Source organism: Sciurus vulgaris (genome assembly GCF_902686455.1).
Source record: "Sciurus vulgaris genome assembly, chromosome: 17".
NCBI lineage: Eukaryota > Metazoa > Chordata > Mammalia > Rodentia > Sciuridae > Sciurus > Sciurus vulgaris.
In genome coordinates this window covers 11395197-11419931 of record NC_136478.1, presented here as the reverse complement: position 1 = coordinate 11419931, position 24735 = coordinate 11395197, and the positions used below count along the sequence as shown (strand labels likewise).

At 44.8% G+C, this 24735-nt stretch overlaps 1 protein-coding gene across 1 annotated transcript in view; it reads right to left on the bottom strand.

Moving 5' to 3' along the window:
• Positions 1-5168: 5168 nt before the first annotated feature.
• CFDP1 (craniofacial development protein 1) overlaps positions 5169-24735 on the bottom strand; it is a 114466-nt gene continuing 94899 nt past the window's right edge. Inside the window, exons 6-7 of the mRNA XM_079119685.1 lie at positions 16554-16712; positions 5169-6021 (exon numbers count right to left, since the gene is read on the bottom strand). Of these exons, the coding sequence (XP_078975811.1) occupies positions 5931-6021; positions 16554-16712 (250 nt within the window). The 3' untranslated portion in view covers positions 5169-5930. The remainder of the gene's footprint in view (positions 6022-16553; positions 16713-24735) is intronic.

The following is a 24735-nucleotide window of genomic DNA, read 5'->3' as shown; positions in this document are numbered from 1 at the left end:
TGGGAGCCCTTCACCTGGTCCTACTGGTCGCTGGCTGGGCACAGAAGCAGCTTTGCTCCCCTCCCCTCCAGGGGTTCTCCACGTCCTCCTGTGGCTCAGCTAATCTACTGTGTCATGCAGTCCCCAGGCGGCCTGCCAGGGCCCTTAGTCCTGTTGTTCCCTACTAGCTCTGGTCATGTACTGCTCACTTCAGGTTGGTTGCTAATGTGTCCCCTTTAGCCCCTTGAGGCTCTGTGCACAGATCCTAATTAGAGCACTGTGTTCTGCAGGAATAGGGGAGCAGAACACAGACTCTTGTTTTATTCTTTGGCTTTCACTGTTTTAGGGCAGTTTTTTTTCTTTGGTAACAAGAAGGCACAGGTGCCCTGGAAATCTGACATCCATCTGGGACATGGAGAAGATGAAGGGCTGATGGTCAGGGATAGGCCAGGAAACTCCCAGCCCCTGGGAGTCTCTGGACTCTATAGTATCAACTGAAAGTATCCTTGGATGGGCCCCATGGGTTGTTCAGGCCATAGCAAGGGCCAAACACTGGACCTGGCAGAAGGCTGTCAAGCTGTCCCTGAGCACTGACTTATTCTTTTCACTTCCCACTTCCTGCAAACATTTCCTTGACAATTCCTAACTCCTGGATAAAGAGACATCATTTCCTCTGGGGTAGTTTTCTCTGAATGTGGATGTGAAGAGCTAGATAAAATTCTTTTAAGTGTGTACTGGGAATACAGCCATAGTCAAACTCAGAGCATTACGCATGCTAGGCAAGTGCTCTACCACTGAGCCACACTCCAGACCAAGGAAGGTTTTTTTTTTTTTTTTTTTTTTTTTTTTTGGTGGTGCTGGGGATTTAACCCAGGGCAGTGTGCATGCTAGACAAGCATTCTACTAACTGAGCTATATCCCCAGGACCCCACCCCTTTTTTTAAAACCTGCTGAGGATAGAACACAAGGCCTTACACAGCCAGGTTCTACCACTGAGCAACAGTGCCAGCCGGCTCTTTTTATTTATTTTAAAAAATGCAGAGAGAGGATCTTGCGAAGTTGCTCAGGCTGGCCTTGAACTTGTGATTCTCCTGCCTCAGTCTCCTGAGTTGCTGGGATTACATGTGTGTACCACTGTGCCCTGTGAAAAGGCGATTCTCTTCTTTCTTGTTTTCTTTTGTGGTTCTGGGGATTGGACCTAGGGCCTCAGGCATACTAGTCAGCTAGTCAAGAGCTCTATATCCCCAGCTTGAAAAGGTGATATATATATATATATTTTTTTTTTTTTTGGTTAGTGCTGGGGATTGAACTCATGGACGCTTGACCACTGAGCCACATCCCCTGCCCTATTTTGTATTTTATTTAGAGACAGGGGCTGAGTAGCTTCGTGCCTCACTATTGCTGAGGCTGGTTTTGAACAGCACTCAGCCCACAAAGTAGGTGGCCAGGCAGGCTGAGAAAACTCCTGGTTCTGGGCCTGGAGTCACCTACAAGAAACAGCTATTCATTTAGAGAACAGCTGCAGATGTCCGGCTTAATGAGCCTGCCTTGCTGGCCAGTATTGTCTTGTCTCAGCCTCCTGAGCTGCTGGGATTACAGGCTTGCATCACCGGTGCCTGGCCTGAAAAGGTGATTCCTTCTTTTTTTTTTTAAGTGGTCAATGGACCTTTATTTAATTGATTTATTTATATGCGGTGCTTAGGATTGAACCCAGGGCCTCACACATGCCAGGTAAGCACTCTACCACTAAGCCACAACCCCAGCCCTGAAAAGGTGATTCTTGATCGAAGATCAACACACTTTAGTCAGCCACTCTACGCAGTCTAGTCTCAGTGGCCCACTGAGGAAATCCAGGCATTTGCTGAGGTGGCTCAGTCCTTTGAGAATGAGGTAGGAAGAGGTGGGGACAGCTGGCTGAGCAGCTACCACCAAAGGCATCAATAGGCTCAGGCAGGAGCATGGATGATCAGAAGGTCCAAGGAGAGCACATGCCTGCTTTAGACACTCCCACAGATGCCCACCTGCTTAGTCCCCTGCCTGGACACTGGCTGCTATGGGTGCTCATTCTGCTACCACAGCACTCAGCCCACAAAGTAGGTGGCCAGGCAAGCTGAGAAAACTCCTGGTTCTGGGCCTGGAGTCACCTACAAGAAACAGCTATTCATATAGAGAACAGCTGCTGTTGTCCAGCTTAATGAGCCTGCCTTGCTGGCCAGTTCCTCTCCCTTGAACTTGATCTACCACATTAAGGAGCGGGGGTTAAGGAGAGGGTTCTGGGAAGATAAGACAATATAGAATTTGCACAGTTTGGTTTCCAAGTTGATGAACAGGTACAGAGAAAGATCCCCTTCCTCAGCCACAGGTCCCTTCCACTACATTCCTACTGCTTACAGGTCTGCAGGGCAGGAGGTGGGGATCTGGAAGCTGCACTTACTTGCCTGACCTAGCATGGAGTACTTTAAAGTCTTTCTACATACAGAGTTCAATTCTGCTTCTTGTGGACAATTTTAAAAAATGGTTTATTTTGTTAAGCATGTATATATCCATTCACTGGGGATCAAACAGAACCTCACACATGCTCGGTAAGCACTCGACCACTGAGCTACATTCCCAACTCACTTTTTTAAGCTTTTATTTTTTATTCTGAGACAGGGTCTCATTAGGTTGCCATGCTGGCCTTGACCTTGTGGTCATCCTGCCTTAGCCTTTCAAATAGCTGGGATTACAGTGGTGTGCCACCATGCCCAGCTAAAAATGGTTTATTTTGAAAAGTTCAACATATAGAAAGGTCAAGAACAGCATAATGGGCTGGTGCGGTGGCACACTCCTGTAATCCCAGTGGCCTGGGGGGCTGAGACAAGGATCATGAGTTCGAAGTCAGCCTCAGCAAAAGCGAGGTGCTAAACAACTCAGTGAGACCCTGTCTCTAAATAAAATACAAAATAGGGCTGGGGATGTGGCTCAGTGGCTGAGTATCCCTGAGTTCAATCCCCAGGAACCCCCCCCCCCCCCCCCAAAAAAAAAAGAATAGCATAATAGACCAAATACACTCCTCTCCTAGCTTCAATAACTACCACACACTGCCCATCTTGTTTTGTCTCTACCCCCCCCCCCACCAAACTCCTCTAGGACAATTTTAAAGAATAAATGGAGAAAGGGCTGTTGGTTTAAGACGAAGAGTGTGCCAGGTACGCTGGTTGGCCAACCTATCACCTACTCCTCACTTCCTCCCTCCCAGTCTGACTTCTGAGACAGAACCTGGAAATGCTGAACACTCACTTTTCCAGCCGCCCCTGCAGCCAGGATGGTGTGATGACCAGCTACGCCCAGTGAGACATACATGGAGGTCTGTTTTGAGGCTCTGAAGTCCCACTGAGGGATGATACACATGTGTACAAGCATCTGTATGTGCACAGGGAAGTGCTTCCTTAGTGACATGAAGTGCACTCAGTACTGGAGGCTTTAAAGAGGTACATGTAGGTCTGGATGGAGATGGCTGGAGCAAAGGCAAATGTCAGTTCAAGATGTGACAGTGAGGGACACCAGGAGGGAGGGATCTGTGGCGGAATGGGGCAAACAGCTACGCATGCCCTGGCAAGTGGCCAGATTCTGTCAAAAGGGGACAGACTCCAGGGGCTTTTCCAAAGACTCACCACCAGTCAAGGGACACTGCAGGGAGTCATATGTGTGCTGCAAACCTGCTGAGGAAAGATGCACCCATTCAAGGGACAGAAGAAAGGAACCCACCTTTCTGCAGATTTGTGACAGGGCACAGATGGAGAAGCCTGTGCGAGGACTGGATCCTGAATGAGACACACAGGGACCAGGTACACAGCTGTGATTCTCACTGACTAAGGGCCTTTGTTCTCCAGGTGAAAAGTGAGAAGAGCACGTGTGTGGAGAACACATGCTCCTGGGCTTTCGTCCTGATCTCTCAAAGACTTCAAAGGTGAGAGTTTGCCTAAAGGAAAAACCCTAACTTTCCCTGAGTTCCTCACCACTTATTTCATAGGATTCCAGATCATTTTCAAACAGAGGAGTGAACTGACACACTGGATATGCCAGCTGCTGAGCTGAAGGACTGTATGAAATGGCATGCTGGAGGCTCACGGACTCCAGATGCCAGCTAGGGAAACAGTCATCCAAGAGGCGAGGGGATGGGTGATGTGCCAAACAGTACCACATGGCAGGATTTCACCTTGAACCTGGACTGGTAGCTGCTGCAGGCTGGAGGCCCTACACTAGTCAAAATGCTGGCTGGGCTTAGGCTAAAGGACTTTCCTCTGTTATTCCTGTGTCCTACTGCAGGGCCACAGCAGACAGACAAGTCACCAGTTCTAATGCTGGCCTGAAATGCTCTATTATCATTTCCTTCTTTTTTTTTTCTTTTTTGGAGCGGGGGCTGGGTGGTACAAGGAATTGAACTCAGGGGTACTTAACCATTGAGCCACATCCTTAGCCCTTTTTTGTATTTTATTTATAGACAGGGTCTCACCGAGTTGCTTAGTGTCCCGCTTTTGCTGAGGCTGGCTTTGAACTCAAGATCTTCCTGCCTCAGCCTCAGGATCCACTGGGATTACAGGCATGAGCCACCACACCCAGCTTCTATTACCATTTCTAAAACCTGTTATCACAGTGGATGTGAACAGTGTGTTCAAATGTAGCTTATAAACTACCTTTCTGAATAATAAGATTCCAACACCCTAACCATCCAGGGTTGACAATCAGGTCTTGGTTGTCACAAACACTGACCACACATTAGCAGCCTGGATGTGGGAACCTGCTGTGATCTAATACTCATCTCACTTCCTTCAAGCCCGAGGCACTGGTATGACTCACACCAAAAAACTGAGGCTTAGAAAACTTGGAACGCCACCATCACCCACTCCCAGGCCCCAGCAGTGGTTGTGGGGTTTAAAGATTTATTACCATGAATGATTGATATCCCCTCTTCTCTCTTCACCGAAGATTGTTTGTTAATCTCTTCCTTGCTGCTCTCTAGATAATGTCTTATGCTAAGCAGGAAGTTCAAAATTTCGATTTTTTTTCAGTGTTAAAGAGTTCTTTAGAATACTCTTTTTCTTTCTTTCTTTCTTTCTTTCTTTCTTTCTTTCTTTTTTTTTTTTTTGGTACTGGAGATTGAACCCTGGGGTGATTTACCACTGAACTATATCCCCAGTCCTTTTAAAAAATTTTTTTTAAATTTTGAGGCAGGGTCTCACTCGTTGCTAAGGGTCTTACTAAGTTGCTAAGTCTGGCCTTGAACTTGTGATCCTCCTGCCTTGGCCTTCCGGCTGCTGGATTACAGGTGTGTGCCACAGTGCCTGGCCTTTAGAATATTCTCTGACAAACCAAAAATTAAAGAATTATTCAGATAAGAACACATCTAAGTTGACTTTTCTTTGGGAAGAGGAAAAAAGGATGAAGGGAAAAACCCAATTCAGCAATAATATAACTTTCAGCCTGACACAACATCAGTAGGAATTCCATTCAGAAGAGAGAAAGATCAGGAGGGAAACCTGAGCAGAAGCAAGAATGAATGCCCAGGGACTTGACATTCCCCCACCCCAGTGAGCCTCCTGGCCCCAGAAAAATCTACACACAGGCTGGTCTTCTCTCCATCATGGCTGGCCAGAGCTCTGCCCGCCCAGCATGCCTGGGATATGCTGGCTGGGCCCAGTCTGAACTCTACAGCACAGCACAGGGAAGATGAGCGACTTCTTCATCTTCCCCAGCCTCACAGAGGACTGATTTTTATTTATTTATTTAACGACAAACTTAAAAGTAAAATGAATGAAACCACATGAGATCAAGATACATAAACAGAACCTCAAAGTAGAAAAAGACCTTGCTGGGAAATAGTGGATGAGGAACACTGGAAACGTTTCACAGATGCACAAAAAGCTCACATTGTCAACAGGATTAAGCTGCTTATGGATTCTCCCAGAACATCAAGGTTTCATTTTGCTCAGTCTGAGATCCCGTTCAATTTCAAACTGCCTGTGGTCCACTCGGTCTAGAAAAGCTTTCCGTTCAATGTACCTAGAAGATGAAAAAAATGTTTGTCAGCAGAATCCAGGAGAGAGTGACTCCTCTGTGTGGTTCTGACCCCCAGGGGTAAACCAGCTGTACAGCAATGACATGCAGATGAGCCCAGCTGGTGCCTAGACTGTCACTGACATCCAAACTACTCTATTTGGTCTATACGAGAGGATGATTCTGGTTCAGACACGAAAGAAAATAAAAAGGAAAGGACAAAGCAAAAACTTATCAATGGGAAAGTACACTAGAGGCTCTGAAGCAGGGAAACACCACACCCTTGTAACAGACTTTAAAGCAAGAAGATAACACCAGTTTAGTACAAACCTAGCTGGGCAATGCTAAGTAAGGAATGAACCTCAATTTTTTTCACCATGACAGGCGATTCCAGATTTATCAGTCTTGGCGATGTGTTGGTTTGGTGGGTGAGAGAAAGCTACACACATTTTGTGTATCTCAAAATACATAAAGATACCATTTGAAAATGAAAGAAACAGAATAGAAAATGTCCTAAGAGCTACTGAATAAAGCAAGTGGGTAAAGCAAGCTGAGGTTTATAGAGCACACCCTTCAGAAGTTATTTAACTGCATTTAGCTCTTTCCTTCCTGTCATCCTCTGCTCTCCTTGGCATCTTCCACATGATTTGGGGCCAGACTGCTTCTGCTAGGATAACAGGAGAGGCCCTTCCCCATATTCCACTAAGGAACAAGACTGAGTGCCTCTTCACCTGCAGTCCACACACAGGGTCCCCTTAGAAGGCTGGCACTGTTTCTGATCTGAGATCAGGTCAGTGGCCCAGATCTCCCTCGGTCCTCCAACACCGGCTGTGAGGGAGGCTCACTGGTGAGGCTGGCTGCTGAATGACACACAGCTGCATTTTAATGCACCTTCTTGCTATAAAGTGTGCTGCAATTTGCCTAGGGGGAGGAGATCTCTGCTGCTAATTAATCTATTGAGAGAGAAAAACTGCCATTGAAAATGGGAAACATAATTGAATCTCTGCACTAATTTTTCTTTTTGATGCACTGTGGAAAATGTGCATCTGCCGCTACAAGGTTATTACATTTATCTGAGAATGTTACCAGGTTCAGGAACCTGTGCTCCTTTGCTGAGTTCTGGCTTCATTTTCCCTCCTCACAGGATCCTGTGAAATGAGGTCCAACCTACCTACCCCACATCTAGTACCAAAGGCTGGCCCAAAACTGCAGGCTCTGAGGCCAGAGGAAGCTGACTGCGACTCCTGTCACCCACTAGCTGTGTGACTCTGGGCAGGACACATAAGACAGACAAATCCTCTCTACTCTGAAGGGCTGCTGTGAGAACTAAAGTATACACAATGTGCTTGGCATACACTCAGTATAATGGTAGCTAGAGCCGGGCGCAGTGGCACAGACCTATAATCCCAGTGGCTCGGGAGGCTGAGACAGGAGGATCATGCGTTCAAAGCCAGCCTCAGCAAAAATGAGGCACAAGGCACTAAGCAAATCAGTTGAGACTCTGCCTCTAAATAAAATACAAAATAGGGCTGGGGATGTGGCTCAGTGGTTAAGTGTCCCTGAGTTCAATCCCCACTACCAAAAAAAAATGTAGCTAGTATGGTAGTCATCATTTTAAGAAGTCAGCTTCCATCAGGGTCCTTGAGGACAACAGATGGTCCAAAGTTGGGATGTATGCTATGAGTAACCAATAGCCACCACCTGGGCTCGATCAGGAACTTTAGAGCCATGTCAAAACCATCAACAAGGCTATAATGGCTGGAAACACAAGGGCAGGGCACTCTTAAGTTTGACATAAGCCCTGGGGGGGGGGGGGGGTCAGAGTTGTCAGATTTAGCAAGTAAAAATACAAGATGTCCAGATAAATTTGAATTTCAGATTCTCTGGTAGAGAGGAAAGCTGCAGATACTGTGTACTGGATTTCTTTTTTTTAGTACTGGGGACTGAACTCAGGGGCACTGGACCATTGAGCCTCACCCCCAGCCCATTTTGTATTTTGTTTAGAGGCAGGATCTCAACTGAGTTGCTTAGCACCTTGCTTTTGCTGAGGCTGGCTTTGAGCTTGCAATCCTGCCTTAGCCTCCTGAGCCACTGGGATTATAGGAGTGTGCCCGGCCAACTGTAGACTTCAAATAAAGAAAACAGAGAGGCTGGGGTGGCGAAGAGTGGACATACAACTGAACAACACACTTCCACCTAACACTAAAGCACCAAGGTACATAGGAGTTGGCTGCTAACAAAAATAGACCAAGGCCCTCCTCCTGCTGCAAACAATCATCCCTGCTCCACGGGCCTGGGGGAATAAGGTTATAGGGGAATCAGGGTCTTAACAGCAAGGTGCTTTAATTGCTCTCTGGAAGAGCCATCCATCTGCAGAGGGGTGATTCTCAGCAAGAGACTGCACTGCTGCCACTGTCTGTGGGTGCAAGGGGAACAGAGGGAGGATCTCAAGAGAGAGCTCCTAGGGCTATCTGCCAGGCGATCAGGAAGCGGGAGGAGGAGGAAGTATGAGGCTTGGAGCATTTGTGATCCTTCCTGACTTTCCTTTAAAGAGGAAGTGATACTTAGGATGCTCACTGAGGGTTCCTGGAGGCTGTGCTGGGTCCAGTTGACCTTGAGACCACCGAGTACAAAGCCCAGGGTGGACATGAAACAGGCAGGTGCAGGCAGAATTGAGGCTTAGTGAAGGCCTCAGACAGCAGTGAGGGGCACATGTGCAGGATGCAACTGAATTCTCAAGGGCAACCCAAACAAAGGCCATCAAGGCAGGCGACTTCATTCCCCTGTTCACAGCTATCAGCAGCTGCTAACGGGACCTGTAACAGCCTTGGATTCCTGCCAAAAGCTGACCATGAACAAAAACTTCTGTTGGACACAGATTCCCCAATTGCCAAGAGACAAAAAAGGTGCTCCTATAGCTGACTATGTATACTTTTGGGCAAGATCTTTAATTTTCTGAGCCTTATTTTTGCTTCTTGGTAAAACAGGAACAAAAAGGACAATACATCTCTGACAAAACAATGAAACTGAGATGTTGAGATGTGCTTTGTAAACAATAAAATGAAAAAACAGCTATGCTAGTTGTTTTGGGCTCCAGGATTCTTGCCCCCCTCCCCCCCCTCAAGTGCTGGGGATTGAACCTAGGGCCTTATGCTTGTGAGGAAAGCACTCTACCAACTGAGCTATATTCCCAGCCCTGCTTCCCATTTCTGACTTGACTGCCGTGTAAAGTGGTCTCAGAACATGGGCATCGAGTAGAGCTCAAGAGAGCGAACGCTCCAGAAAGAACGAGGGCTGCTTGGGAAAGCCACCTGAGTGTTCGCCTATTTCAACTGGGCCTCAAGAGTTTTCAGGCATTTTAAGTGGGTCACAGTCCCAGAACAGACCTGCTGTCTGACGATGCAATGAGAATCATGGCTTCTGCTCATTTTCTGTCTTGATGCTTTTCTGGTCTATGCCCAGTACTCCTGGGAACTCAGCCTGATTGAGCCCAGTCCACAGGGAAGCCTGGGGTAGGAGTGCATCGTCCTTTCCTGCTGCTATTGTCTTTTGTGGCCCATTTAAGAAGTGATAGCTCTTTATTTTCATTAACAAAATATGTCAACAGCATTAAGAACCTAAGGGATATTCTAGTTTTTCCTTTTAGAACCAGGTTAGACTCAACAGGTTCTGACATCTTTTGGGTCTTCTAACCCAAATTACTTTTCTGCCACAATTTTCCTAAAATCCAGGATAACAGGGAGCGAGAGAGATATGGGAATAGGAATAGAAAACGGACAGGTAGGGAGTGCTACCAGGGAAGATGTCAGTATCTCCTGTCCAGGAACCCACCCTTCAAGGGGTCAGGGAGATTTGAGGGTGGGCAGAGTGGGGGGCAATGGTAAGATGATCTCTGAAAGCTCTGTCATGTGGTCATCCTGTGACCGCACACTGGTCAGGAGAAGAGGGAGCATGGGGAGGGGCAGGGCAACCTGAAGCAGGTGCAGGTAATAGAGGATATTCAAGGGTTGTGGTGGTATTATTATTATAATTGAACCCAGGACCTCATGCATGTTAGACAAGTGCTTCGCCACTGAATTACATCTCCAGCCCTTTTCTTTTTTATATTGAGACAGGGTCTTGCTAAGTTACACAAGATGGCCTTAAACTTGTGATCCTCCTGCCTCAGTCTCCTGAACCACTGGGAGGTAGGTGTGAGCCACCTGGCAGGGCTGCATCATTATCAGGCTGCTCCAAGCAGAGCCAGCATTCAGTTCTCCAAGTGAGCATTCAGGGTGGCACAAACAAGGGATGAAAGGAGTTACACTTCAGTTCCTAGACTAAAGCTCTAGGACTGATGTAATGAGAATTTTCTGCCCTGAGAAATGCAACTGAAAAGCAAACTGCCCAATACTGCACAGGCATGTCCACAACAACCCAGGATCTAACTTGCAAACATCCTGAGAGCCAGACTCACAAAGCAATGGTTTTAATTCAGTTTCTTCTCCGTGGCTTCTTTCTGTACCTCCTTGAGGTTGTACTGGTTCGAGAAGAAGGACTCCTGGGGGTCATAAAGATAGATTCTTTGGAGAAAGAATATTATTTTCACTGGTCCCTTCTTCATGTCACTCAGAATCACAGACACCTGGCCTCCAATCACAAGTTCTGTGACCTTCAATTTGATTGGACAGACAGCAGTAGTCACTACAAAGTCTGTGTTTTTCTTCTTTTTGTGCATTCATCGGTTCCCTTCCCTAAGCCTTCTGGCCTCTGCCTTGGCATTGTCAGATGCTCAGTTGCTGCTGCTGCTGCACACCACCAGGACACTCGTGTGATAGGTACAGAGGCCTAGAGGAAACCATGTTCAACACCCAGTGGTCTGCTGACACTGATTCTGAAATGCTACATGGGCCCAGGGGCTGGGGCTCAGAGGAAAAGCGACAATTCCTTGCTGGGCAAACAACTGGTTCTGGCACAGGCATTTCAACCAATTTTTCTGACTGAAAATGGTGCCTGGATGAGACATACTGATGATACATTATGCCCATCTTTTCTGGGTGGCTAGTGCTAATCCTATTAGGCTGCCAAACAAAGTCATGGCTATTTACTAGCTAGCAGAATAGGCATTTAGATACTGCAATGGTGCAGCACCTGCTCTGGGCTGGGAGCTGTTGCAGAGTTGGGAATAAGACTCTGCTCTGGAGCATTATTAAAGATGAATAAAAAACAACATGCATCAGTCAATACGTGTAATGGAGAAAATCAAAGAGGATGATGTGACTGAGGGGGTATAGGCTATTCTAGAGAGTGGTTTCCAAAGTCTCAGATGGCAAACCCAAGCCTTCTGGGGGACTAGTGCTACAGTGCTAGCAGTAAGGCCTAGTTCCAGCAAGCAGGGAAGAAGAGGATAGAGGTGGGTAGGAAAAGGCTCAGGGAGGGTCCCTGGTAAGGAGTTGGGCATGGATTGAAAATGCTACTGAAGGGCTCTCTGCAGGGAGTTGAAAATGGTCTCTACTTTTAAACACTCACTTCAGCAGCTGGGGGAGAATGAATGAAAAGGTAGAGGAAGAGGCAGAGGGCAGAGCAGGGATCTTTAGCTGACTCTGGGTAGGGGGTAGTGTACAAAGAAAGATGGGCTAAAATACTTTGTGACAGGGGCACAAACTAGACTTGCTGGACGTCATGGAAAGAAGAAATCAAGGACGATGACCAAGTTTTCTTCTAACAGCAGCTGGACAACAATGGTGGCATTTTTCTGAGAAGTCTGAGGAAGGGAGTTCATTTATGGAGAGAGACCAAGTATTTGGTTCTGGATGTTGATGTGTGCTTTGGACATCATCATATGGAGATGTCAACCTACCAGTTGAGACCTAAGCCTGGAGCTCAGTGGAACGGTCAAGGGAGGGGATTCCATGCTTTTTAATCCATCAGCAGAAAATGGTAGCCAAGTCTTGGAACTAGTAAACATCCCTGGGGAGAAGAGGTGGCTGCCCAGGGCCCAGATTCCCAAATTGAAAAGCTCAGCAAAGGGACAAAAGCCAGTCAGGGAGAGTATGAGATGTCCCAAAGCTCTGCTTCGTACTGCTGTGTAACATATTCCTGAAGAGCTGGTAGAGATTTAAATGGATAAAGCATCTAGATTTCCAGTAAGGCCTGAGTCTTGGTCAATAATGGCAGGTGGGAGAAAGAAATCTGAGCAGAGGACTGGGGGCCAGGGAAAGAGAGGGGGCTCCTATTTATAAACATGCCAGGCCAAAAAAAAAAAAAACATGCCAGGCATTTCCCCAACTTATTTAATTCCCACAAGAATCCTGAGAGTCATATTAAAGAATTTCTACTTTATTGATGAAGAAACTGGGGCAGGTGGGTGGCAGGGCCAAGATTTGAAATCTATTTACTGTAAATATAACCCAAGAACAGAAGGTGTGGCAGTTGGGTGTGGTCGTGCTTGACTATAATCCCAGCTACTCAGGAGGCGGAAGCAATGCCAGTGTGGGTAATTTAGTGAGATATATTTCAAAATAAAATAAAAGGGGCCAGGGATGTTGCTCAGCTGCAGAACTCTTGCCTAGCATGTCCAAGACTCTGGGTTCAGTCCCCAGCATACCCCACCCTCACTACACAGAGCGAAGCAAATGAATTGTTATAAAACAAGTGCTGACGTGGCCGCCACTGAGTAAAGGGGCAAAAGGCTGCCTGCCTCAAGGAGACCCCTGCACAACTCCTACCCCACACCTCCAGCCCAATCGGGTGTAATGAGCTTGTGTAGGACTTTGGGACCTCATTTTCTTGCTTTCAAGTTTTTTGGTTTCTTCAACATTAAAGTTTAGTTGTGCCTCTTTCTGAATTTGATGAAAATAGAATTGCATTGCGTTCTTCTGTGACTTGCTTCTTTCACAAACTGATCTAATGGACATATTGCTTTTGCCTGTTTTTGACCATCACATAAATGGAACCATAAAGCATGTGCTCTTTTCACTTTTATGTTATTGTAATTCATCCATGTCCATTCCCATTGCAGAAACAGTATCCCACAGAGTGAAGAGACCACACTTTACTTGCATAGTCATAGTGTCTTTTGGAGAATATATAACCGACTTTCTGTTGGGAAAAAAGTTAGGAATGGAACTGCTGAATTATAGAGAATGACTATGTGGAAATTCAGGAGGCAATGCCAAATGGTGCACTCCAAACTGTTATATCTCCCAGATGAATTGGATCTTTTTATTGAATGAAGAAACTCCTTTATTTCTGGGTAATGTTTTTACCTTAAAACCTATTTTGTCTAATATTACTATGGCTACATAAACTTTCTTATGATTAGTATTTGCATGATCTATCTTCTCCCTCATTTTTAAATTTGCAATATCCCTACGTACTATATTTTGGACAAATCTCTTTAGAGGTCTTGATTTTAAAAATTTAATCTGTCATTTAACTAGAGCATTTAGTTTATTTACTTTTTTTTTTTTTTTTTTGTAGTGCTGGGGATTGAACCCAGGGCCTTGTGCTTTCAAGGCAGGCACTCTACCAACTGAGCTATATCTCCAGCCCAAGTTTATTTACATTTAATGAAAATATTAATAAATTTAGTCTTAAATCTACCATTCTATTATGTGCATCCCTCTTGGTCCTGCTTTTCTTTTCCCTTCCTTCCCTCCTTCCTTCCTTTTTTTGGTACTGGGGATTGAAACCAGAAGCTCTTAGCCACTGAACCACATTCCCAGTCATTTTTATTTTTTATCTTGAGACAGGGTTTCAATAAGTTGCTTAGGGCCTCACTAACTTGTTGAGGCTGGCTCTGAACTTGTAATCCTCCTGTCTCAGCCTCCCAAACTGCTGGATTATAGGCGTGTGCCACTGTGTCCAGTTTTCTTTCTTTTTTTTCTCCAGTACTAGTGAACCCAGGGCCTCCCACATGCTAGGCAAATACTCTACCACTGAAATATATCCCAGCCCTTTTTATTTTGAGACAGGGTTGACCAGGCTTGCACTTGCAATCCTCCAGCATCAGCCTCCCAAGTAGCTGGGATCACAGGCATGCATCACCACCCCGGCATGGTTCTGTACTCTCTTTTTATATCTTCTTTGATTAACTTAAAAAAATCATTCAGTTTTTCTCCATCCATTACTCTAGAAATTATATATTTTATTCTAGAAAAATGTACATTTTCCCCTCCAGAACTAGAGATCGAAACTGGGGTGCTCTACCATTGAGCTACATGCCAGATCTTTCTATTTTTTATATTGAGACAAGATCTGGCTAAGTTGCCCAGGCTGTCTTCAAACTTGCATCTTCCTGCCTCAAGCTCCCAAGCAGCTGGGATTATAGGTATGTGCCACTGTGCCTGGCTAAATAGGCACATTTTGTCAACATCTCTCCCTCTTTTCAATGCTCGTACTGTTCACATATCTCAACTTTATCTACTTTGGAGTTGGCTCCCTAGTTGTGTGTGTGTGTTGAGAAGGCTTAGCCAGCAACTGCTTGTCTGGCTCTCAGCTCTATTATTTTGATCCTGTGGTCTGGTGATTGTGAACCCCAGCTGTGCATTAGAATCACTTGCAGAATGGTTAAAAGATACAGATATTTGTGATCTGCCTATTCTAGAGGCAATACAGCAGCTATATCCAGGGGAGGCTTTATTGTCTGAATTTTGGGAAGTGTTCTCAGGGGATTCTCATGCTTAGCTAAGGTGAGTCGCAGAGCTGTAGTCCCCTCCCTGGAGTGGCAGTCAGGCTTCCTTAATCTGCCTGCAGAAGTTGAGGAAGGTTAGGAAGTGCAGGTGTTGGGGGGTGCACTGAGGAAGGCAGGCACGAAGAGCTGAGGCAGAGCACAGAAGTCACCAGAACTGCACTGGAAAAATACACTCAGATCTGTGGAATCATCTAGTGGTGGTGGGGGGTGGGGGTTGGGCGAAGAGCCTCAGATACAGGAGGGAAAAGCAGAGCACACGAGTGGCATGCTATTAGTTGTTCCCTAACTCACTTACATTTTTTTTCCATTGCCTGAAAAAGTCCTTGTTGGGCAGATGTCCTTTTTAATCCTGTTTTCTCTTCCAGCCTATATTTTATTAACTTTCCTTATCTTTAATAGCACCATTCCTTACTTTTATAAGACCTCTGTTAGCTTGAGCAGAGTGAACATTGTCCAACCCATATAATCAATGAAGTGTAGCTTAAGATTCCTGAGCAAAAGTGAACAGGCAGGAGTTGTGAGTCACTAGAGCTGAACCAGAGGGGGAAGGTTTGGGCACAACCTTTCCAAGAGCTTTCCAACTTTCTCCAAGAGCTGCCCCTCTTGAGGACGTAACACCAACTCCTGTCTTCATTTTGTCCAGGGCCTACCCCAGAGAGCGTTGTTGCCTCTGCCTCTGTACTAAGGCTTTCCGCATAAAGAGACTGACCTGGATATGATAGCTGAACAAGCTTACAAAGTCATTTACACTTTTTAATCTTAAAACATATTGGTTGGCTTTCATTCAAATATTCATTCAAATAATGTTGAAGTCTATTTTAGAAATATGGCTCCCCCACAAAATCTCCTACCTGTCTTAATTATAATTTAGGTTATTACTAGTCTGAATAATTTGTACTTAATGCAGGTTTTTGTGTGACAGGTGCTCTGCAAAGGGATTTATGTATTATATATGGTATCTCACAAGATCCTTACAACTACATGGTGGAGGTGTATCATTACCCCGATTTTATCAGTAAAGGAGCTGAGCCTCCAAGGTACTTCCTGTGCCATCAGAGATCTTACTGGTGAGGGGTGGGGCCGATGAACACCCTGAGTTGTAGGAGGGGCCAGTCAACACTTTCTTTCACTGTTAGGGGTGGGCAATGTTGACCTGGAGCCAAGGACACACTTCTGTAACTCTGTTCCTTATCTCCTCCTGAGGTTCCAGTACTTGTGGAACCCAATTTCTTTCTTGTTTTAAAATTCAATTATCATGAAAACAAATGTGACAAGGAAGGGACCCTTTTACAACTGAACACACAGTTCATAGACACCTTCTCCATATTCCAAAATGAAGAGGGAGGGGTTCACTCGATGGCCTGGAGTGCATCATACAAGTGAGGGTGAAGCCCTACCCTGGGCCACAATGACAAAATCCAAAACCAAACCAAACCAAAACCAAACCAAACGAAAAAACAACATAATGAGACAACACTAGGTACTCTGTTGGCTCTGCTTTTGAAGCACTTGAACTCAAGATTCCTAATTTGTACAGTTCAGATTAGGCCAACATTGCTATCATGAGCTAGATCTGACCACGTGAATAAACCAGGTGACTTAGAGTTCACTGGAGCTGTAATTTAAAAAATCCAGTCTGGCAGACGTGACTGGCTCAGAGCAATGCTGCGCGCACGCCCTTCTTCCCTTCACCCTGTGGCTTTCTGACGGGACCTGCCCCACGTTAGCACAGTGTCACTGACAAATCATAGCACATTTTTTTGCTTCACCATGAAAAGCTCCTGCTTGCTGAAGCTGGGCAGTATGTCTGTAATGACTCATTCCAGAGTTCTGTGATGTCAAAGGAATCCAATCTACTCCTTACCCTTCTTTCCCTCGATTATGGATGGCGAGTTCTTCTCCTATCCCTTCCTCCTCCTTGAAGCTTTCCCAGTCCAATTTTGACTTCTCAAGGGTGCTCATTTTCTGCTTCTTGGATCCAATTTTCCCCAAAAGGCTGCTCATGCCACTTGATCTTTTTAACCTAAGAAAAGAGAAAATATGAAACATGTAAAAACTCTGAGCTCTCTCTTTTTTTTTTTTTTTTTTTTTTTTTTTGTGGTGCTGGGGATCGAACCCAGGGCCTTGTGCTTGTGAGACAAGCACTCTACCAACTGAGCTATATCCCCAGCCCTCTGAGCTCTCTTTTTAAAAAATTTATTTTAATAGCACTGGGGGTTGAACCCAAGGGTGCTCTATTCCAGTCTTGTTATTTTGAAACAGGGTCTCACTAAGTCGCCCAGGTTGGTGCCATTGCACCCAGCTAAAATCTCTGATCTTCTGATTAGGTTTTTCTGGTGGGCATAGGGTTCCCTGGATTGGAGCCATTTATCTTAATGGAATCCATTAGGAAATACTAGGGTATTTCCTTCCTAGTGTGAAGAACACTATAAGTGGAGCAGAATTCTAATGTGCTTTTCCTGCCTAACATCTCTGACTGCTCTGAGGTGCTGCAGATAGGAAACCCCAACCTCTTCAAACCTCTGTGTACTTAGTGTGGCAGGTCTCTGCTTGCAAAGAGGGAGGAGAGTGGTGGGACTCAAGCAAGGCCTTGGAGTCACATGCTAGGGTCCAAATTCCAGTTCTGCTTGAGGGAGTAGAGGCTGGTTATTTAAATGCATGTGCCTTGGTTTCCTAAGGGACAAAGTGAATGCTTACTCATGGGCTGCGGCATCTTCTAAGGAAAGGGCTAAAATAGCACCCAGCACAGGGTCAAGGTGCCACAAATGTTGGCCACTGAGTCACTGTCATCATTTGTGCTCTGAAGCCCCAGGGGGCTCTTTCAAGAGTAAGAACCAGTTCCCAGCACCGATGAGCAAGAAGTCACAGTACCATAAAAGGGCTCTAAAATCAGCTGCCTTTCAACCCTATGAGTTGGGCCTGGTTTTTCCCAGGAGTGTGGGGAACATCTCTCATCCTGAAAGCAGGGAACGTACAGCCCGTGCTCTGGTTGCTGGTGATGCTATCAAGGGCTGGGGAGAAACCCCACATGCCCAAATTCAAGCCTTGGAGGTCAAATGTTTCTAGTCAATGTTACACGTATGAGATAAAGTAAGAAAAACAGAAGGCAGCTACTTTGTAAGGACGTGGTTCCGAGGGGAAGGAACTATGGAGAGAACATAGCTTTTGGTCTTTTTATGAAACTAAAACAAGTTATTTACCAGCAGATAGGAAACTGGAAGTTATTTTCTGCCACACGTAGATATGCAAGAGTTAAAACATTTAAAGACCAGGAGCTAACGTCACAATGCTTGGTCTAAGTGTTTTCATAGCCACTCTCATCTGACCCTCACTACAGCCTGGGACAGCACACCATGAGCACAGAAGGGGATCATCTTCCAGATGACCTAGTAGCCCCCCAGTGCATTATAAAACCCCACGTGTGCCCTGCTGAGAGCCAACAGGACAGCGTGCACACTAAACACAAGACTTTTGAGGTCAAACAACTGCCCTAAATGCTCTTATTCTATTAACCCTGGTCCAGAGGATGTCAGCTTCCCCTGTGGTCACACCCCACTAATGATGAGCTTAAGATCAACTTGGAACAGGCCCGCACCACCACTCTTGTGTTGAGTTGGACAAATAAACAAAGTTCAGAGGGTTAAATGATACAACAAAGGTCAAACCAATAGAAAATGCAGACCCAGGAGAAAGTGAGGTGAGGTTTCTCTGGACTCGGCATGGTGTACTGTGCTGTTGTGCCTCTAAGATAAAAAGTTGCTTGAGAGATTTTTGACAGCCATTTTATTTTTGCTTAAGATGACTCCAAATTGCTCTTTACGAGCTTTCGAAGCATGTTTTCTAAACTTTTATTTCCCAGATAACTCATTCCCTATAACAATCTACCAACACACACATACACAATTTTATCACAAGCAGAGCACAGTGGGAATATAGAACTAACTCTCTCTCTCTTTCGTTTTGTGGTGCTGGGGATTAAACCCAGGCCTCACCCATGCTAGTTAAGTGCTCTACCCCTGAGCAACATCGCTGGGATATGGAAATTTAATGTCCCAAATCTTTTAATTTCCCCTTCCTCACTGCTACTGCTTTGGCTCTTACACCTGGATAATTTGGTCTCTTCACTAGTCTCCCTGGCTTCGTTTGTCCCACACCTCAATGGTCCTAACCGGGCATCTATTGAAATGCTGTCTGTAGGACAAATTTTCTTAAAACTCAAAACTTATCCTCATGTCTTTTTGCTTATATCTTTTCCCTGACCCTGTATCGCTCTTACAATAAAGTCTAAACTTCTTAACTTGCAAAGGTCGCCCTGATCTTCTCTTGTCATAGCTGCTCTGTTACCTATGCTTCACAGTCCTGAACCTGCAGTTCACCTCTACCTGCCTCCTTTCATCCACCTAGTTCTACCCTCTTAGAGAAACCAGTTCTTCCTGGAAGCCTTCCCTGTGTTCTCTCTGATCTCTGGGTCAGATGCCCTTGTGGCGTTTCCCTTGCTCCCTGGCTCTCTTCGTCTGATGGTGCTGACCTTCTGTGGCAGGCACTCGGGGGCTCTCATTTCAGCAGCAGCAGCAGCATTGTGCAGTTCTGGGAAAAGCTCAGACCGTCAACACCCCATCAAACACACGCACCTAGAGGCTTTACTTCGCTGGCCACAGGGCCTCCTCTACTCTGCCTGCTTGTTTCCTTGTTTAGAGTACTGGGGATTGAACCAAGGGGTGCTTTACCACTGAGCTATATCCCCAGTCCTTTATATTTTTTATTTTGAGGACGGGTCTTGCTAAGTTGCCCAGGCTGGTCTTGAACTTGTGATCCCCTGCCTCAGCCTCCTGGGTCACTGGCATTATAGGTGGGTGCCACCCTTTGCTCACATGTTGCAAGTACTGGCTGGATACGTGGTTAAATGGGCCAGTCACTTACCCTTACACAGGCCAATTTTGGCAGGTTGAATACTTCTCTGAAGTTCTGGGGGTGTGTCCCCATGGCCTTGAAAACACAAGCTTATACTGGCTTTTCTTCTTTGTTGTAGTCTTCCTGCCCCTCAATCCTGCTTTCTACCATCACTTTGCAAATAAACTCCCTGTTCTCGAAATTCTTGTCTTAAGTTTTGCTTCGAGGGGAATCTATCTAAGACATTTAGGAGAAAAATGATTTTCCTTGTGTAATCTCTTTCTCCGTGGATATTTAAGTTCCTGTGTCTCTAAACCTCCCGATGCTACATGGGTATAGTTCCGCAGTCAGTGGGTGTTTAACACAGTTAACAATGTCCCCTGGATCACAAATTGTTGGGAAAGAACCAGATTTCTGTAGAATAACAGGTGTTCAAGAGCACTTCGAAATTGGGGATTTTTAAGAAAAATAATGTCCACTTAAAAAAAAAAAAAAATATATATATATATATTTTTTTTCTTTGTAGTTGTAGGTGGACAGAATGCCTTTATTTGTTTATTTTTTATTTTTGTGGTGCTAAGGATTGAACCCAGTGCCTCATACATGCCAGGCAAGCGCTCTGCCAGTGGGCTACAGCCCCAGCCCTAATGTCCACTTTTATTCTCCTACCCACTCTCAACATTCCAACGCTCCCCATTTTATGTAAGCAGCACCCAGGCTATGTACACTCTCACACCTCAGCCTATACCTCTGATGGCATTCCCAGGTTATGCCATTTTTTGGACAAATCACTTTGAGAGGTCTAGAAGAAAATGATATTTGGTCATATAGCAGTGAGGGGGTTTCCAGAAAAGGAAAACAGTCATAATCTCCCTTTGCACTTTGTTTACCATTAAATATTAGCAGAATGTCACTTGTGCTACTATGCTTTGGGGGAAAGATTCCAGTTCTACCTTCACTGAATCATTAACGTGGTTTATGACACCCTAATTTGCTAGTCTCTAAAGTGAAATAACCTGCCTTTAATTGCATCCAAACAAAGTGAATGATGCATTGATTGCAGCGGTCCACACATGCAGGAGGCTCATCCTCACCGAGAGACAGGCAGCTTCTTCCTAGAATCTGGCATGTGGGCTCCCTGCATGTGTCTGGGTGCTCCTAATCACTCTCCCACCTTGAGGTACAGTTCAGGGGCATAATTCTGGTATCAATTCACCTCTCAGGAGGGCAGATCTGCCATGACTCTGCCCCCATCTCTGCCACTAGGGTGTATCCATCAGGCTTCCAAGAACCCAGGGCAGGTAAGTCAGCTTCTGGGCAGAGGCCCTTCAGTGGGCCTCCCACTCTGAGGATGCAGCTACCCAGAAGAGAGTAAGTCAGCACTGGTTTCCTCCGAGCATTTGGAAGCTGGGAAGGGCGAGTCAGGACTCCCCTGGGGATGAGGATTTCTCTGTTGTTACTAGGTACCAGTGCAGTTCCAGATCAGGAGAACCACTGATTTCTCTTTGTTCTGGATCCTAAGCCAGAGGGCAGGTACTGACAGAAAGTCAGCCTTGAAAGACCATCCCCTAATGCTACTTCATTCAAGAGAATGCTCACCTGACCTACAAGTCAAAGTTCAAGGAAACACCATGCATTTGCTCATTCATAGATTACACCCAGAATAACACAGAGACATGACCAAAATATTACCAAGATATGTCTTATGTCACAATGACATTTCTACCACCTAACCACCTTCTCCTGAATATCACTCTGTTAATGACCTTGCTACCACAGATTCTATGTAAAGACATGGAGCATGACCTTCTCTCTAATCAGCCAGCTTCTGTGCTGCGAGAGAGCAGAGCTGAGTGTAGCTCACACTAGTGGAAGGAGACTGACCAAACTTTCCTTCCTGCTGTATTTGGCTCAGTTGTCCATCAGATCAATCAGCATAATTATATTCAACAAGCCCTTCTCATCACAACTAGCCCAAGGACCTGCCTCAATACTAGACCCCAACAAAGACCTTTTCCAAAATAGACTCATTAACGCAGAAGAGCAAAAGAAACACAGAAGGCAAAATGACAGGTCATCTTTTTCATTTTTGATTTTGAATTTACAATCATAATTTGCTAGAAAATACTCTGCTTCTCTTTAGCCAGAGAAATGTAATTTTAACAAATTTCACTGTAACTAAATGACAAACTCCACCTTGTCGAGTCTGATGATCTTTGCCTGTGGTCCTTAAAATCAACCCCAGGCACCCAACCATCCACTGCAAAGTATTTTTGGTTTGGGAAGGAATTTAAGAGTCATTCATTCACTCATTGTATTCAACCAAAAGAGATAACTGGGATCTTATGTCTACCAGACACTGTGCGTAGAACTGGGGACATAAAAAATATATGGTATTAATCTTTGGTTTTGAGGAGAAAATCTAATGGAGAAGAGTAACATATAGACACACTGTACCCACAGGCTATGGGGGACAACAAAGGGTGCGGCTGGGCATGCACACCTGTAATCCCAGTTACTTGGGAGGCTGAGACAGGAGGATCCCAGGACTGAGACCAGTCTGGACAATTTAGCTGTCTCAAAAACAAATAAATAAACAAGAAAACAGAGGGAGCAGCTGAAGGGCTGTTTAATTCAAATCTTCTTGTATAGATAAGCTGCACTCCAAAAAGGGAATGAACCCTGCCCAAGTTCATGGTGGGAGACCCTGGAGCAGCACTCATTTGCTTCTAACACTCAGTCTACTATCTTCTCCACTGTGTTGATACAGCCAGGGACAGAAAACTCTGGAGATCCTTCCACGCCCCAGTTTCTATTACTGGTGGTGATGAGCAAGGGGGTGAATTCTTATTTTGCTGGTTGTCCTGAAACTCCCTGTACACAGAAAGCAAGTCCTACTCATTCTTTACTTGCCCGTGGTACATGACCCTTATATTTTTTATGAACTACGTCCCTGGAATTTGACAGTGGACTTACCCAAATGATTTTTTTTTTCATAACAAAAAGATTTAACACTATACTCAAAACTGAGAGACCTTACACGAAGAGCTCTTGCTAGATAAGATAACCTCATCCATGACAGCCAAGAAGACATGAACAGTTTTCCCCAAAGAACAGAGGTGCTCCAATTGCATAGTCTCCTGGTCTCTGTCATGATCAATGACATTCAGTTTGAGACAGCTAATTGGGGTTAGGTGTTCTCAAGTAACACTGGAATGGACTTTTTCTCTGGAACAAGTTAACTGACCTGCTGGGCAGGACCATTCCTAGCACCATACTCCAAAAGACAGCTATGTCCCTTTCTTTATGAATAGGAGGACTCTATGGTCTACTTATTCCACTGAAATGGCCAATGCAGTGGGTTTCAGTATGTGTTGTCTGTTTATTAATCTGCTTGGTTCAGACCTTTTGGAAAGAACCTGAGTTTCTTAAGTGTTAGGAAAGAATGGATGCCCCCATCTCCCCACCTTTCTTGGTACACATCAGGTGTCTGCAATGCCTGATTCACATGTGTGATGCAGAGAAATGCCACTCGAGGATGCAAAAGGATGGGAACTAACAGTCAGGAATGTAAGGTTTAAGGTACAGTATTTGAACACTCATCCCATTCCTGCTTCTGAGGGATGTTAGATGATGGAACATGCCTCAGTTCTTCAGAGAGCAAAATATCATCAAACTGTTTTTTTTTTTTTTTTCCCAAAAAAAAAAAAAGAAATTTCAACCTCAAGTTGAAAGTTTAAGTTGTTGAGTGCCCCTAACCAAAGCGTATGAGATGCATATGAGTCTAGTGACTGAATGTTTACAATTACTGTTGTCTATCTGGATAGAAAGAAAAGGAATGGAGTAATTATTTTCAAAGACAACAAGATAAGCTACTTAATGGACTATAAAAATAAAAGGAACCAATACATGCTACAACACGGATGAACTGTGAAAACATGCTAAGTGAAAGAAGCCAGTCACAAAGGACCATGCACCACATGATTCCATCTATATGCAATGTCCAGACCAGGCAAATCCATATAGACAGAAGCAGATGAAATGTTGCAGGACAGACAGAGAATAGGAGGGCTGGGAAGCTGAGAGTGGTAGCTAAGGGTGTAAGACTTCTTCCTGGAGAAATGAAATTCTCCATTGCAAAGACTATAGACTATGCTGGAAAACCACAGTTCATTTTCCAGATACTGGTTCTAAAACTATGGTGACTGATGAACAACTCTGTGAATATACTAAAGTTTCTTGTCAGGGTAATAGGTGGGAAAATCCTTCAATAAAACTATAGAATTTATATGGGTAAACTGCCATGGTATGGAGAATTATATTTCAATAAAGCTATTTGAAAAATATAAACAATTACTCTTTCTCTAGGCACTGAATTTATATGTCCAGTTCATCTTTTATCATTCAGGAGAAATAAAAGGAAATAAAAGAAACTATTTTTAAAGCAAAAATATTTCCCAGATTCACAAAGCATTTTAGAATTGGCCTATCATGTAGTTGGTCTAAAGGAAGGTCTTCTGGTATACCAATATATAATAATGATGGAAATGGGCACCAGAGTTAATCAGCCTCTTAGCTGACTCTTGTTTTGTTTGCTTTAAAATCTTAAGGAGATAATTGGCAGGGCTATGAAAAATAAAGTCACTTGGTATAAGAACTCTAATGTGGCCTGGAATGGTGGTAAATGTCTGTAATTACAGCAATTTAGGAAGCTGAGGCAGGAAGATTCCAAGTTTGATGCCAACCTTGGCATCGATTCCCTGTCTCTAAAGGGTTTTGCTCGGTGGTAGGGTATCCCTAAGTCCAATTTCCCAGTACTGCATAAATTAAACATAGATAGGACTGGGGATATACTCAGTGGTAAAGGATCTCTGTGGTTGGGGATATAGCTCAGTTGGTAGAGTGCTTGCCTCGCAAGCACAAGGCCCTGAGTTCAATCCCCAGCACCCCCTGGTCCTCCCCCCAAAAAAATCCCCGAGGAGTTCAATCCCTAGTATCAAACCCAAGAACTCCAATATGATCTATAGAGAGAAATTTCCCTCAATTTGCTAGTTTGAAAAATGTCAGACCAACAGAAAAATTGAAAGCGCAGAGACACCACTATCTGAATGCTCTTCATTTAGATTCACCAAGTATTAACATTTGGCTGATACTTT